Below are 15,424 nucleotides of genomic sequence, written 5' to 3' on the forward strand. Positions count from 1 at the left end.
TACAAGCTTAATACCGCTATTAAAGCAGCCAAGAATGACAAATCAAGAATATTAGAGAGCAAAAGAAGTACTACAATCTCGAAAACGAACTAGAAATCTTCCAAGCTACAGATGAAAAAACACATAACATCTCTTTTCTCTTAAATGCATTAAACACGATTCCAATCACGTCAATTAAATCGGAAAGGGCATTCTCGGTAGCAAGACTTTTCGTTACTAAAATAAGAATCAAATTGAGTGATCAGAGTATTGACCATCTTTGCTTTTTAAAATCTTATTATAAAAATTTACAATAATATTTTGTACTATGTTTTATTTAAAAAACGAAAATTATCTTCCAAGTTAGAAGTTTGATCTAAATTCATTTTTTCTTTAAATTTTCAACTCAGTTCAAAGTCATTTTTTTGTTGTTGTATGCAGTTTCCAGCAAACTTTAATAATTTTTTTCTGTTAGTGAACATTTCTACTTAATTTAAAGATAGTTTTTAATATATACCCTACACAGCATTATTAATGTGATTTTGGAGGTTGTAGAACATATTAAATTACTTTAAAAAATGAAAAATAATTATATCATTTGATTTCGTGATATTTTGTATATCTTAAAAATAATTAATTCTAACCCGGAATCCCGGGACAAGCAAAAGACCGGGAAACGAGAAACCCTAGTGTTAACGAAAGTAAGTCAATATGAATTGCTACTATTTTTCCAGTAATAATGTTTAAAAAAAATAATAAATACTGTATTTCACAAATGTGCTCTAAGAAATACTTCTTTAAAAACAGGCATTTATGTAAAATCCTAAATTATTGTTATAATAAATTATTCAATAAAAATATTGTATGGATAATAATAAGCATGTCTTGTTTTAAACAGTTATAGTTTAACTTTAAAAATGATAAAATATAAGTTAATAAATATTGTTTTTGGAACTGATAAATTCGAAGAATAAGGTTAATGATAACTGAATTATAATAGCAAACTTTTGTAGTTATTTTTTCTGAAGACCTTGATAATAGATGAAAGTAGATTTTTTATTTTTATCTGTATTTTATTCTCATTTTTATTCGGTTCGAAATACATAAATAATAATTTAAAAATTTCAAAAAAAAAATAAGAAAACAAATCAAGTGATGCGGTAAACGAAACTAAATAGGCGCTACTAATAACGAATAGAAAATATTCCTTTTGTTTTTATTATTAGTTATTAATTTAAATTTAATTATCAAAGCAAAAAAACTAAAAAATATGTTCTCGCACTCTGAAATTTATTTATGATAAATAAAATATTTTAACTTAAGTTTTAGACGAGGAAATTTTATAACGTAACTATTATTATATTCACTAATAATAAAGTATTATTATTATTAAAATTTATTATCGTTCAAATTCCTAATTAATCCATATTAAATATATAGCATACTATTATTTGAAGATCTAATAAATTTTCACTTTATTTTTGGCAGAGCAAAGTGAAGAAATTGGAAAGAATGTATATATACTGTACTGTATAAGCCTATATTATTTAATAAACATGTGAAAATTTATTTTTTAAAAGTAATTATCCGAGTGAAATGAATATATTTTGCTGAATGAATTTATGTATATATATATATATATATATATATATATAATTAATTCAATAAAATACATTCGTGCTCAGTGCCGTAATTAGACACTGAACACGAATGTCCAAGACAAAAAGGGGCCCTGTACCTAATTTTATCATTTTAAATCTTGTGTTGTGGGGACTCATCTCGTTAACGTTATAATTAACTGACTATTTCTATCGTATTTGTTTTTTATGTTTATTTTTTACGAAAAAAAGAAGCCAAAAATGAAATCTCACACAGGGCACGTGAAAATTATCTATGGGACTGTTCGTGCTATCAGGATCTTTATTTAAAAAAGTACAAAAATATTTTATTGTTAATTTTACAATATGTCATTTATTTTCTTATTCATTATTGCTGTCACTTAGAAATATGTAACATTTGTATAGTCACATTTACATTTGTAAATTTGTATAGTCACTTTTCCTGTTCCTTTTTTCCTCTATTCAGAAGTGTAAATATAAATAAAAAGTATAATAATAGTCGAAATTTAGTCATATATTTCATTTTTTATACTGTTAACAGCTAATAGTTTATTTTATATAACATAGTAAAAACCTGCCAGAAAGAAAACCCGAATAAAACGGAAACCTGCCAAAAAAAGAAAGGGGGGAAAAACAGTCCGATTCAAATTTACACAGGTTTTGCTGTATAAATATAATAATGTGTATAATTTTATTTTATTAATATTAAATTAAATTTTTTTTATTAACTTATAAAAATAATTGGTTATATAACCGTAACTATTAATTTTATTTATTCTTTACCTTGTATCTTATCAAGCTTTCATTTTTTAAGATTAGGATTTATTTAATATCATTATTTTATATCTTTGTCTAATTTTTTTTTAATCTTTCATAACTAAACATTTAGGACAATAGTTCAATTTGATTATCTATTGTCGTTCTCAAGACTTAGTTTTATGATTTCTGTATATTTAATTATTCATAATTGTAATAATAATAATAATAATAATAGACAATTTATAAGTGAACTCGGTTTTACTTTCTCACTAAAAATACAATAAATGTAAACGTACTTTCTAAAGTTGCATTATAAAACAGTTAAGGCGGTTGCAATTATTTATAATTAAAATATTACAAAATGTAAATTATTCTAAATAAATTATTTTATTTTAATCATTTTATAGATATAAATTGATATCAATATCAAAACATGTAAGGAGTTTCAGCAAATTATTTAATATGAGAAGGTTAAAAATTGGAATATTCATTCTTTCTTTTCAATGACGCTTGAAAGATATTGTTTCTATAGTGAAGGAAATATTTATTATTTGATCATAGATGTTATCTTACGTATCACATTATATTATTAATTATCTGCCTTTCTGTTACATTTCATGCCGAAATGTAACAGAAAAGTACCAAATCTTCCTCTTTATATGATAAAGATTTTTTTAAAAAAGACTGTAGCCTGTATATAAGGGTTCAATCTTTAAATTTTTATTACCTTCATTAATTTTCAGATTAATCAATTTAAAGATGAACTTATTTCATCTTATTGGGCTGTAATTTGAAAGAAAAAAAAATTGTAGACATAAATTCCCACTCTCGTCCGTCTGTCTTTCCTTAATCTTGAGAGTTAGATAAATAAAAGATGAGACCAGATATGGAAACCTTAGGGGCAGGAGACCCTGATTAACTATATATCAATAGAAACGTCTGATGCATACGAGAAGCCACATTATTTTAATTCAAAACTTTTCTCCTAAAAAGTGTTAGATAGATGACCGGAACGATTCTATTATTAAAAGAAAATCATGAAGTACAAGGTCAAGCCACCACTAGTTTGAGGTAGAGAGCATATATTTTAAATTAAATAAATTAAAAACATGATTACAAATTGCAGTCCGGCATTGTGACGACGATGTCACAATAAATAATTGCTCGTTAATATATATTTTTTCATTTCTCGGTTTATTTAAATTTATAATTATTGTTTTGTTTGTCACAAGGAAACCAATTTTTTAATTTTACATTTAATTCAGAATTTCTATGGTTTTTCTTTAAATATTCTTAGATTTCAAAGAAATTATTATTATTATTATAGTGATGTTGGTGGATTGTATCCTACTCTGCTTATACGCTGGTGCCTATTGCTATGCCAGAACAAGATTAAAGCGTAACAACAGAACAAGCTATTAAATCTATTTAAAAAGTCTGGAAAGTGCAAAAGATAACTAAGAATTTTATCAAAGTTTATATATTTTTAATATAATTTTAGAACGAGCTATTATTATGTTTACCTTTTGTTCGTGTCTGTGTGTTTAAGAATTTTCTGGCTATATGACGTGTTTACTACGGCAACCTTATGTAGCGTACTGTGAAGCCCTAATGTTTCAAGATTTTTGTGTAGTATATTTGATATGATAGTACAAGAAAGGACTAATAACATGATAAGTATCTTACCCATTCTCCACAGGCGCTCTATTTCGTGAGCGTGTTCTGGATATATACTAATTTTTTCAGTGTATCGAGCGCTGTAGTTAGCTTTTCAAGTGCCCTGTGCAAAATTATATTTTGGAGGTGAAATAAGAAATAAATACGATAGAAATGGCCAATTAATTTTTAAAATTAAATCAGAAACATCACGGAATTCACCCCAAGGTGGTAAAATTTAAAATTTGAAAGTAAGAATATAAGATTAATCATTTCAGAGCCCTTTTAATCCTGGGTCCTAGGCCCGTGTTCCCGTTAAGGCACCGAGTGCATGCATTTTTATTATATTTTGATTACATATAATATGTTGTTCATTTTATTTTCACTTTATGTACAGCACAGTACATGAAATGTTTATAAATCCTGTTCAGACTTCGGCAATTTTTACATTAACACTTAGGATAAGGCACATTTTTCTCTATTTCTCACATATGCTAAGCGGAAAACAGTTATTGAAATCAGCGCAAACCAGAATTCTTCTATCAAACATTAATTTACAATTAGTTCAGCCAACGCGAGTGTTAAATGACTTTATTGTAAATCAGAGCATTGTATGAACAACATTGAGAATGAACAGATAGTTCAAAGCGTGTTGACATTTTATGTATTATGTACATAAAAAAAAATTATATTAATGATGCAAGTACTATATTATTTGTGATAATACTTTTTAAAATCTTATTATAGATACTTAAAAACGCACTCTGTACCTGAACGTGTCATTATTTTATTATTATGCGTATACGATACTTCTATTGTTCTAGATGATACATATGACCATTTGTTATAAATAAACCTGAAATTATTCTTCTACTGCTATAAAGTTCTTTTATATAAAGAGTGATCATGTTTCTTTCGAACTTTGTTCATAGTTTCAAAATATTTGATTTTTTTTCCTTTTGAACATTTTATAGTTGCAGAAATTGGTGTCAAAACAGAATATTTAAAAGTTATAGTATTAACGAATTACAAATTTTAAGGTGCGGAAAATACATTTTTAGTAATATAATAAAAAAGTCTTACGTTTTTCTTAAAAATAAATCGTTTTTAATTGATTAGAATTCAATTTTATCTAAATTTAGCATTATTCAATTAGAAATTTATGTTATAAAATAATTAAATATTAAATAATTTTCTGAAAATCATATAACTTATGAAAATTATAAAAAGTTATCATATTAACATTATGATTTTTCTTTGATTTATTTAGATTATATAGTTTTATTTTGATTTTCTTAGGGATTACGCTTTTGAATAAACAGATGAGTAACACGTAAATACGAATCAAGTGATTAGTTTTTTTTTCCCTCCTCAAATTTACCAATGAGAGATTTATTTAAACTAAATTTTATATTTATAAACAAATTGATAACATTTATAACATCTCTTCAGTCATCTGTTAAAAGTTTTAATTTAAACTTAATCTAAAAACAAAAAATTATTTGCATAGTAAACAGAAGCGGATTTGCATAATTATATAGCTCTGAATCGATTTTTTTCTTTCAGAATTTTCTAAATTATTTAATTAATTAAATTTAATTTCCAACTAATATTAAATATGACAAGCTAACTGTTTAGCTTTAAACCAGATGCATTAGTATAATGATTTTTATGTGACCCTAAAAGAATTTGATTAATCAATTCTAAGTTCATTAAAATTTAGTATTTGCATAAATAAAGGAGAGAAAAAATTCTAAGAATAGAGAAAAAAAGTAACTTTTTAGACTAATTTATGATTTTGTTTTACTTCTAATCAAAATTTTAATATGACTTATTTTAAGAAATTAAAGAAATATGTTTCAGTAGTGGCAGGCAGACTAAGACCTTCGGAGCCCCATGCCCGAAAGATTGGGGCCTCCCTATATTATTTTATATCATAAAATGATAACATCTAATTATAACTATAAAATAATTTTTAAATTATGATAAAGCAATTTTATCGTTGAAATTGTATATTTTTTTCAGTTCTCCGAAACCCGGGTTCCTAATATGCTTAATGGGCAATCCAGCACTATATTTCAGTTATGAGCAACTCTGTGCCTTTTAGATTTTCGAATAAGAATAAAAACAGAAAAGTTATTATTATTATTATCATCATTATCATGAACAATCTCTGGTTTACGTCTTAGGACACGTTCCTTTGCAGCTCAAGTTTATGTTCTCTGCATCTCTTCATTGGACAGCTTATTATCTATAATATGCCTTCTCTTTATGAAAAATAAAATAAAATGTATTTGTTTTTTTATAAATATATTTATATGATGATACCTAGATACACTGCTGCTCAATATTCAGTAATTTATAAATAATTCATTACAGAATTATCATTAAATACTATCAAAGATACGAAGAAGTTGCAAACGCGAAGGCTAACTGCAAGTTTACTTACCTTCGTGTTAGCAACCTTGCGATAAAGTTATTGTATTAAATTTTAAAGAATTGTTATCTATTTAAAGTTATCTTTCATTTATGAAATTTATATTATTTTCGCTATTTATATACATTTACATCATATCAGATGACGTTGATACTATTAACACTTTTATATCCAGCGAGATTAGTTCGATAATTTTCGTTCGAATTGCAAGAAGGTCTATAAAACTTCGTGACATCATTGTAATCATATCTTATCTAGAATTAGTAATCGTTTAAAAGCAAGCGTCAATATGAAATCTCAATATTTCTTTCTTATAATATTGACAACTCTATAGAGATTAAATGTCACATAATATATAGCGTATCTTTGGTTATTTATATAAAAATAATCACGCAATTAATTTACTAATTGAAGATCTAATTAATTGCAACTTTATTATATTTTTACTTAGCATTTAATTTAACTGAAAATGAAAAATATTTACTGATATACATTTATAACTTTTAATAGTGATTTTTTAAAAAAATTTTATAAATAAACTGACTGAATAAAACGCTTATAAATTTAAAAATAACATATAATTTATTTATGTAATTGTAATATATACTGCATATTTTGTCTTTATAATTTACAAGAATCAGTTATGTTCTATAAACGTAAATTTATATAACTTTGTAACATGTATAGGCTATATATATATATATATATTATAAAGCCTACACATGTTGCACAAATTTAATTAATTAAAATTTTTATAAATTAAATTAATAATAAATTACAATGTATGTAGTTGTATTTAATTTCGTAATTAAAATTTCCAGAATTTATTTTAATTAAATTAAATTATTATTAAAATGCACTGATTTTTGCGCTAAATTTTTAAATTATATTAGTTTAATTAAAATATTGTATATAGACTACGTTTATTTCATATATTTAGGTATATGTCTTATTCAAATTTATGCAATATATAACTGTCAATCGAATAATACGATGTTAACCTACTGCTATGAGGGATCTGGATTCGAATCTCTATTATCTATTATCTGAGTATTATAACTGGGCATTAACTTCACCTGTATTCTTAACACATCTCTAATGTCTATTTGCTCCATTCCAGAGAGACAGGGATGAAAATACCAACGTTAATTAATACCCAAAAACCGAACAACAAGACCTGAATAATTAGTCATTAGCAGTATGAGTTGGGACTTCGTTCTTCATCCATTCATGCTAATCGATCATATTGAGGATTAAAGGGTATTCTTGTGGCAGTTCATATTTCCTACAATAAACTAGATTCTTTGCATTAATCGACATTACATAACTATATGGCTTAAAAATTCAGCGCTAAAAATCAATATATTTTATTAATTAATAAATTTAGTTAAAGTGAATTTATTTATTTTTACAAATAAATAATCGAAGGTTTTTTCATAAGTTATAAATATGAACTTACATAAGCGGAGTTCTTTGCGATAAACATGGTTTCGATGGTCTTCACTTTTCTACTTGATTATTAATGTTTTTCCACACCTATATACGAAGAAAAATTGATAAATTAATGATGTAATTTTGATTTTCACCCCGATAACGCTACTCCACGTGGACAGACATGATCAGGGGGAGTGATGATCACGGGGACGACTACTCGCCATCCGATAGGACGATCCGAGGATAAACAGAGGTGTGTTCAATATCCATTGTTCCGGAGGTCTTTTACAACTTATCTTATCCAATATTGCACATAAACGAATTTAAAATTAATATTTGTTTGTTATTTTTGCTATTTAACAAATTTTTATCACTATTTTTATAATATTCATCAATTTTTTTGAATGCTAAAATTTCATAATTTTGTAATAATTTTTAAATAAAATAAAAACTTTTAAAAAATTAATAATATAAAATTCTGTTTTAATATGTAATTTTTTAAAATAAAATAAAATTTTTTATATTAAGTATAACTTATTATTTTGATTTTCGTTAAAGTCAAATTATAATACAGTATATTATAACAATGATCCTCTAACTTAGTTAATTATATATATTAACTATATACATATAGTTTATAAAAACGCTAATTTGTAAGTTAAATTTATAATCATTCATCGTTAAATTAATACTGTAATAATAAATACATACATGGCCAGCGGCACCCGCAGACTATAAAAAAGGGATTCGTAAGTATGTACAGTACATTACGCAAGAAGATACCTCTATATATAAATAACAGGTATATATACCTGTATATGATACCTGTATAGATAAATATACAGGTATCCCTTGAATAACACGGTTAATTAATCCCTCGATGCTACCGCGTATATCAAAATCGTATTAATCAAATACAGTGGTTCTGTACCTCGGTCCTCGACCGAACAATCACGACTCGCTAGAACAATTTTTCGGTTAATAACAAATATGTTTATCTTAATTTTGTCATCAGTAAAAAGTCTTCTGTAATAAAAGTGAGTAACTAATTTAAACATAAAAACAAGCGTCTAGAGCCCAGGTAAATCTTAGTTATAAATTATGCCGCTACGGCAAACAGCGCCAGTCTCGGAAACTGCATTTGTCAATTTCGGGTCGTAGTTACAAGCCTTATCATTTGTTTATCATACTGTCAACGTTGTTGAACTCGTTATACGTTAAATAAAATGGAATGTAGTGAGTCTAGTTTAAAATATATCGGTACAATACTTGCGTTTTCTATTCATTATTATAAATTAAAAATTCTTTGTTCGAAATTATTAGTTGCAAGTGAAAATAAAATAAATTTATGAATAGACACCTTGCTTAAAAATGAATTATTTATAGAAAATTAATATTGTAAGATTATGATATGGAATTATGAGTAAAACCGGGGGACTTAAAATTTATGATCTATGACAGTTATAATATATAGAACTATTGGGCTTAATGTTTATTTCTAAATCACTCATTATAATATACTTAACGGTATTTTCCACTTCATATTTCTGTTTTCATTTATTAAAATCAGCAAATGAATTAAATGTCTGAATATTATTAGATATAGTAATGTCATGTACTGTACCTTGTCGAAATGTGACAATATTTCTTGTTTTTTCTGATATTTACTTAAACACAAACTACATTTAAATAATTTTAAAATTATTAGCCTTGTTATAGTCCTTTTTATGTTTGTTTTTCATATGTTTATGTTTCATATGGAATGCAGTATATGCCATTAACATATGTTTTACATATGTTAATGGCATATACTGCATTCCATTATTAACCAAGAAAACGAAAATACTGAACAAAGACAATGTGACAAGTGCTGGAAACTGACAAATCCAGTTGCCGCGACTGGCGCTGTTTGCCGTAACGGCATAATTTAGAACTAAGATTTACCTGGGCTATAGACCATTGTGTGGAGTTTTCCGGTTTTCTTCACGTGTCTAACACCTAATTAGGGACCAATTTCTTATAGAAACGCCTACCGGAGGACACCTCTTGGCAGATTGAAGTCTACATGAGCTGTATCGCCTTATTTTCATAAATCCAACCGTAATTATAGGCATTCATAACACAAAATTACGGATCTTTAATGTGATTTGATAAATTTCGATCAAATAATTAATTAAATAGATAAGAAAATAGATTATATATCTTTTTAAAATTATAAAAATGATCATGAACTCAAAATTCATTCCAACATCAAATTTATCTTTATTTTATATCTATCGTAGAATTGCATGATACGATTCTCCAACTAACTGGATAATCATGTGAATATACGATATATTGCCATTTTAAATTGTCCCGTGATATTAACTATAGACCTATTATTTCTGATCAAACAGTAATGTAATTTGTAATTTTTATGTAAAATATATAAACCTCGATTATTCGGATAACTAAAAACTCGGATACAACGGACGGCCGCAACCATTTCGGATTAAAAATTACCTATTATATAACATTTGGATATCACTTTGTCTTTTCTTTATAAGAACAACAATTTTAATATCATTTATTATACAGATAATACGTATGCCTACAATAGTTTTAAGAATAAAAGTGTGTATTATTCTTAACATTACATTTACTGTAATTACATTTTAATATGAATGCTTCGGATAATGCGGAACCTCGGTTAATCTAGACTCGGATAATCGGGATTCTTAAATAATTTAATTAATTAAATTAATATTTAGGTTCTATACAAGATATGATTATTTATGTATATAAATAGGTATAATAGTAAACACGCTATCTGATCTTTCTATTTTGATAAAACAACAAAACAGGTTCAAACCAAATGAAATTGGTTTGAATAATCTTTTACTAAATTTGCAATGAATTAATAAAAAAAGAAAGATCGATTTCTGAGACAAATTTTCGAGATAAAACAGTGATAGTTTATCATGACTAACATGAACTCTGGACTAGTAAAGGATAATCACCCATTGGTTCTTTGTACGAAAAAACAAGTTCAACCCACTATTATTCTTTTTACGTCAAAGCGTAGGCAATAAAAATAATAGTTTGATTAGGTGATGATAATTACTGAATAAAAAAAGAAAAGATAAATTAATTCACTTTCGCAATATATTATTTAGAAAATTATTAAAAATTACAATTTTTATATATTTAAGAAAACCATAATTTGTTAATAATATCAACATCAAGTGATCCAGAAATGCCAATGTATTATAAACTTGTTGTTTTCAACCTAGTTTTGCTTGGTTAACATTGCATGATTTTCACAACTAGGATCTTTGTGTTTTTTACGAGTCAGAAATATAATATAAAAGTAGTTAGATATATTTAGTTTTATATTTTCCTTAAATTTTATATCAATTCGAAATCTTTACATTGCCAAAATGTACAGACTAAACAGAGATTAAAATACAACCAAGACATACGAAAAATATCTCTTATTCTAGCTTCTTCCCCTACTATTAGCACTTGTATAATAATCTCATCCAAAGGAACTAAAAGACTAAACAGATTGAAGCAAAGGAATGCGCATAGTGCATTCCTTTGCTTATATTTTTTTAAAAATAAATAAATTTTTTGTTTGAATCTAGATAAGCGAATTGAAATTATAAAAATTAATATATTTTAAATTGGGTTTTCTTACATGATTTAGATATTATAGAATTTTTAAAACTGTGACCGAATGAATGAAACCACTAAACACTGGGTTCGCATTTCACAATGGGCTGGATACTTGAAGTTTTTCGGGTTTTCTTCACGTTTCTACATTGGCGTAGCCAGGGTTTTGTTATGGGGGCCTAGTAGAGGCTGTAATTTTCTGGGGAGGGGCACCAGGTTAACTGGGGATGGAGCCGTGCCCACCCATGCCTCTTCTTGGCTACGCCCATGCGTTTCTAACACTTCAATAGGGGTCAGTTTCTCATGAGAGGCACCAAAGTCTCTCGAGAGGCACCGTGTTAACAGATCGCCCAACTGTTGCGCTGCCTAATCTCATTAATCCTATACGTTATACAAAAGAATGTTCTATCTTTTATCTGATAATATATTTATTTATTTTTATTCGTGTTTCTAGTAATTATATCCCGAAATATTTTTTAATATAAACTAAACGCCAGATAAAAATTTTTGAGCTTAAGTTATAAATCATTTTGGTAAATCACTTTGCTCTTTTCAGATTTATTTAATGTAAGGCTAATTTAATAACAACTTTAATTAAAATATTTGGCTCTCCAAAATCTAGTGTAAGTCATTTCAGTTGACAATTTTATATTTTCAAATATTGAAAGAAATTTATAAATAAAGTTTGAAGTTAAAGGATAAACAGCGTTTAGGGCTATTAGCCTATTAAAATTAGCCTATTAAAATAAAACAAATATCTTGGAAAAACATGATTTACAAAACCATTGATTCATCAGTAAATATAAAATAATACTAAAATAAAATATAGTAGGCCTACTAACTATATTCTATTTTATATTTAAGATGAATATCCACTTAAACTTAATAGCAGCGGATTCAATGTTATAATTCCAGGAGAACACAAAATTAGCATTAGCATTTAAAGAAACAAATTGGGATGGAGAGCATATGACATTGTAAAATCAACTATTTATATTGAATTATAGAATGCGGCATTAAAATTCTGTAAATTATTACATCTTTATACATTTTTATACTCAAGCTCGTGTATTACTGTAAAAATGATGGACACAGCACAAAATTCAAAATTTAAATTACAATCTGTAAATCCGAAAGATTCTTTCAATTTCCGGTCATAGAACTGAAAAAATTAAGAAATTCAAAAACGGTTGAACTGATCTTTATTTTCAAACTTCTCGCAGATTACCGAAACCAGTATTGTAATCAATAATACTGCTTATTCTACTAGATAAGCAAGTATTGTTTATTAAAGAAATGAGGATTTATTGTGTAAAGGAGAGGAGGGACAAGTTTTTTTCAGAACACAATCACGGAAGACTGTTACAACAATATTGTTGCTTAATCATACCGTGTCGACAACTGTATTAAGAAATGGTCTAATTCATTCTCATGTCTAAAGTCATCTTTACACTGGTTTAAATAAGAATTTCTTTCATTGTAAACTAAGAGACCGGAAATCTTGCCAACTGACTATAACAGCAGATAATATTGTCTTGCGGAAGAAAAATATATTTGAAAAGAAATAAAAGTGGAACGGACATAGTTGAGTATTTCTCCCATTCTACGATATCATTTGAATCCTACCAAGGAAATATATATACAAAAACTGTAAAAATCAAGCAGAACTAATTGAGAGATTAATCCTATTGATATAAATTTCTGCAATGATAGAGCACAAAACCCTTAAGACCTGTTTATAGTTTACTTCCGTTAGATGTTGCAGTTCTGCTGAGGTGCTCTGAAGGTCGTCGAACAATGTTCTCTTACAGTTCAACAGTTCACAGTGTATTATTATTATTATTATTATTATTATTATTATTATTTTAAATCAAGCGAAATATCTACAATTTCTAGAATAAGTAAATTCGATGTAATGAAATTATTTGTTAGGCATATTTTATACAACAAATTCTTATACATTACTCCAGAAAACAAACCGCTTCCAATTTTTCTTCATATAAAAATTTCGTAAAGTATTTATTTTTTATACACTTTTAATTCAACTTTTATATAGGTAATATTTTCAAATGGTTGCTTTTTACAACATTTGTTCTACAATTTATTTATCGTGGCTCGAATATTTTCCACTTTACATTTGTACGAGATGATCCGATCGAGAATTTGCATTACATACAGAACATATGATATCATCTCTCTACTTTATTGGTTCTTAATCAACAAAAGACTGTCCACTTTGATTACAAACCCTCAGAGCTTAGACCGTCGTGAAATCCAGCATCAAGCCAAAAAAGGCCGTCTTAGCGCCCACAGGGTGGGAGGAGTTAAAAAAGAGAAAAAACAGTACTCAGTGGAACGTGACTGTTGATTTCTTTAAATCTGATTCAATTTTGTAAGCATTTCTTTGTAATTTCTATATGTACGTATTTATTTAAGACAGTAAACTACAGTAAAAACTACATCCGTACATAGGAACCGTTAGAATGACAGTAACCCTTGTTACAAATGATATTACGCAACTAACTATTGTTGTTGTAAGACGAGACTACCTTTATCAACATTTAAAATCATAAACATTCTAATAGACGACCCGATGGCCAACCGGTCAAGGCATCAGTCTACCGCTCTGGGAACCTGGGATCGTATCCAGACGGGTCGAAAAATCCTCAGGAATTTTTTGGGGGCGGTTCGTCGGGGTATGTCGAGGTCCCATCTTTCGCCACCCGGCCGTCCCATTGTGGGTCTGACCGAACCAGAATGGGCTTGCTAAAAGAGGCCGTCTTAGTGCCTACAGAGAAGAAAACGTTTTTAAAAGACATTCCAGTAACTTTACATGAACTTGTAGCATATTATTAATATTTACACGCATAATAGCGAGGTTGAGGCCGAAGTTTTAAACGCCAAAACGTGTACGTCGGACGTTCGGCGCCGCTTTCCTGTAAGCCTAGAAGTTTGACAATGGCGTTTGGAATGTCGAGCATGATTACACTGACTTTCCAAACACCATTGTCAAACATCTCGGCTTATAGGAAAGCGGCGCTGAACGTCCGAAGTACACGTTTTCGCGTTTAAAACTTCGGCCTCAACCTCGCTAATGAAATTTGTTTATTGGGCTGTAATTTGAAAAAAAATTGTAGATTTATAAATGCCCACTGTCGTCCGTTTATCTTTCCTTAATCTCAAGAACGGAGTTAGATAGATAATAACCAAGACCAGATGTGGAAAGCATAGGGGTAGGAGGCACCAATTAACTATATGCAAACCGGAAATCGTGTTATTTTAATTCAAAACTTCCCCTGAAAGCAGTTAATAGATGCCCACCACGACTATATTGTTAAAGGAAAAGTATATGATTAAAAAGGCGTCTTAGTGCCCACAAGATATAAAAAAGTAATAAAAAAAACCTAAATAGAGCCAGTTTCCCATAAATGTCATCCCGAGAGGCAGCTCGTCCACGTATACACATTATAGGCTACGAATAGTCGTGTGCGATAATTTTTTTTCTTCTTAACTAAATTTGAAATATTTTATTATTATTTGTAAATCAATAATTTAAAGATATGAGATATATTCATTTTTAAAAATTTGGCATTTAGATACGGAAAGTACGATGTCCATTTTGGCTTTAAATATAATTAGTTATAATAAGAGAAAAAATTTGGAAGGAAATGCTTATTTGAAATCATCCATATCTAAGTGGTTTAGAGCGGAACAAATTCCATTTCAACCGAAACAGGTTAATGCCAAATTGTTGTTTATAAATCATTAATGCATATAAATCAATATACCTGAAAGATATTTAAAATTTTGAATATAAATTTCAATACTGAATTCAAATTTCTTCTCTACCATGATTGAATCAAAAATTCTATACATTTACGGCAGC

General features: G+C 27.6%; 1 protein-coding gene across 1 annotated transcript in view; it reads right to left on the reverse strand.

The window, feature by feature from the left end:
- Positions 1-7,986, reverse strand: part of LOC136979879 (probable sodium/potassium/calcium exchanger CG1090) — a 37,831-nt gene extending 29,845 nt beyond the window's left edge. The window contains exon 1 of the mRNA XM_067275903.1: positions 7,910-7,986. Coding sequence (XP_067132004.1) covers positions 7,910-7,936 — 27 coding nt within the window. The 5' untranslated portion in view covers positions 7,937-7,986. The remainder of the gene's footprint in view (positions 1-7,909) is intronic.
- Between the last annotated feature and the right edge of the window lie 7,438 nt (positions 7,987-15,424).

The sequence above is a fragment of the Centruroides vittatus genome, unplaced genomic scaffold (assembly GCF_030686945.1).
Source record: "Centruroides vittatus isolate TY-2023 unplaced genomic scaffold, ASM3068694v2 contig_651, whole genome shotgun sequence".
In the NCBI taxonomy this organism is placed as follows: domain Eukaryota; kingdom Metazoa; phylum Arthropoda; class Arachnida; order Scorpiones; family Buthidae; genus Centruroides; species Centruroides vittatus.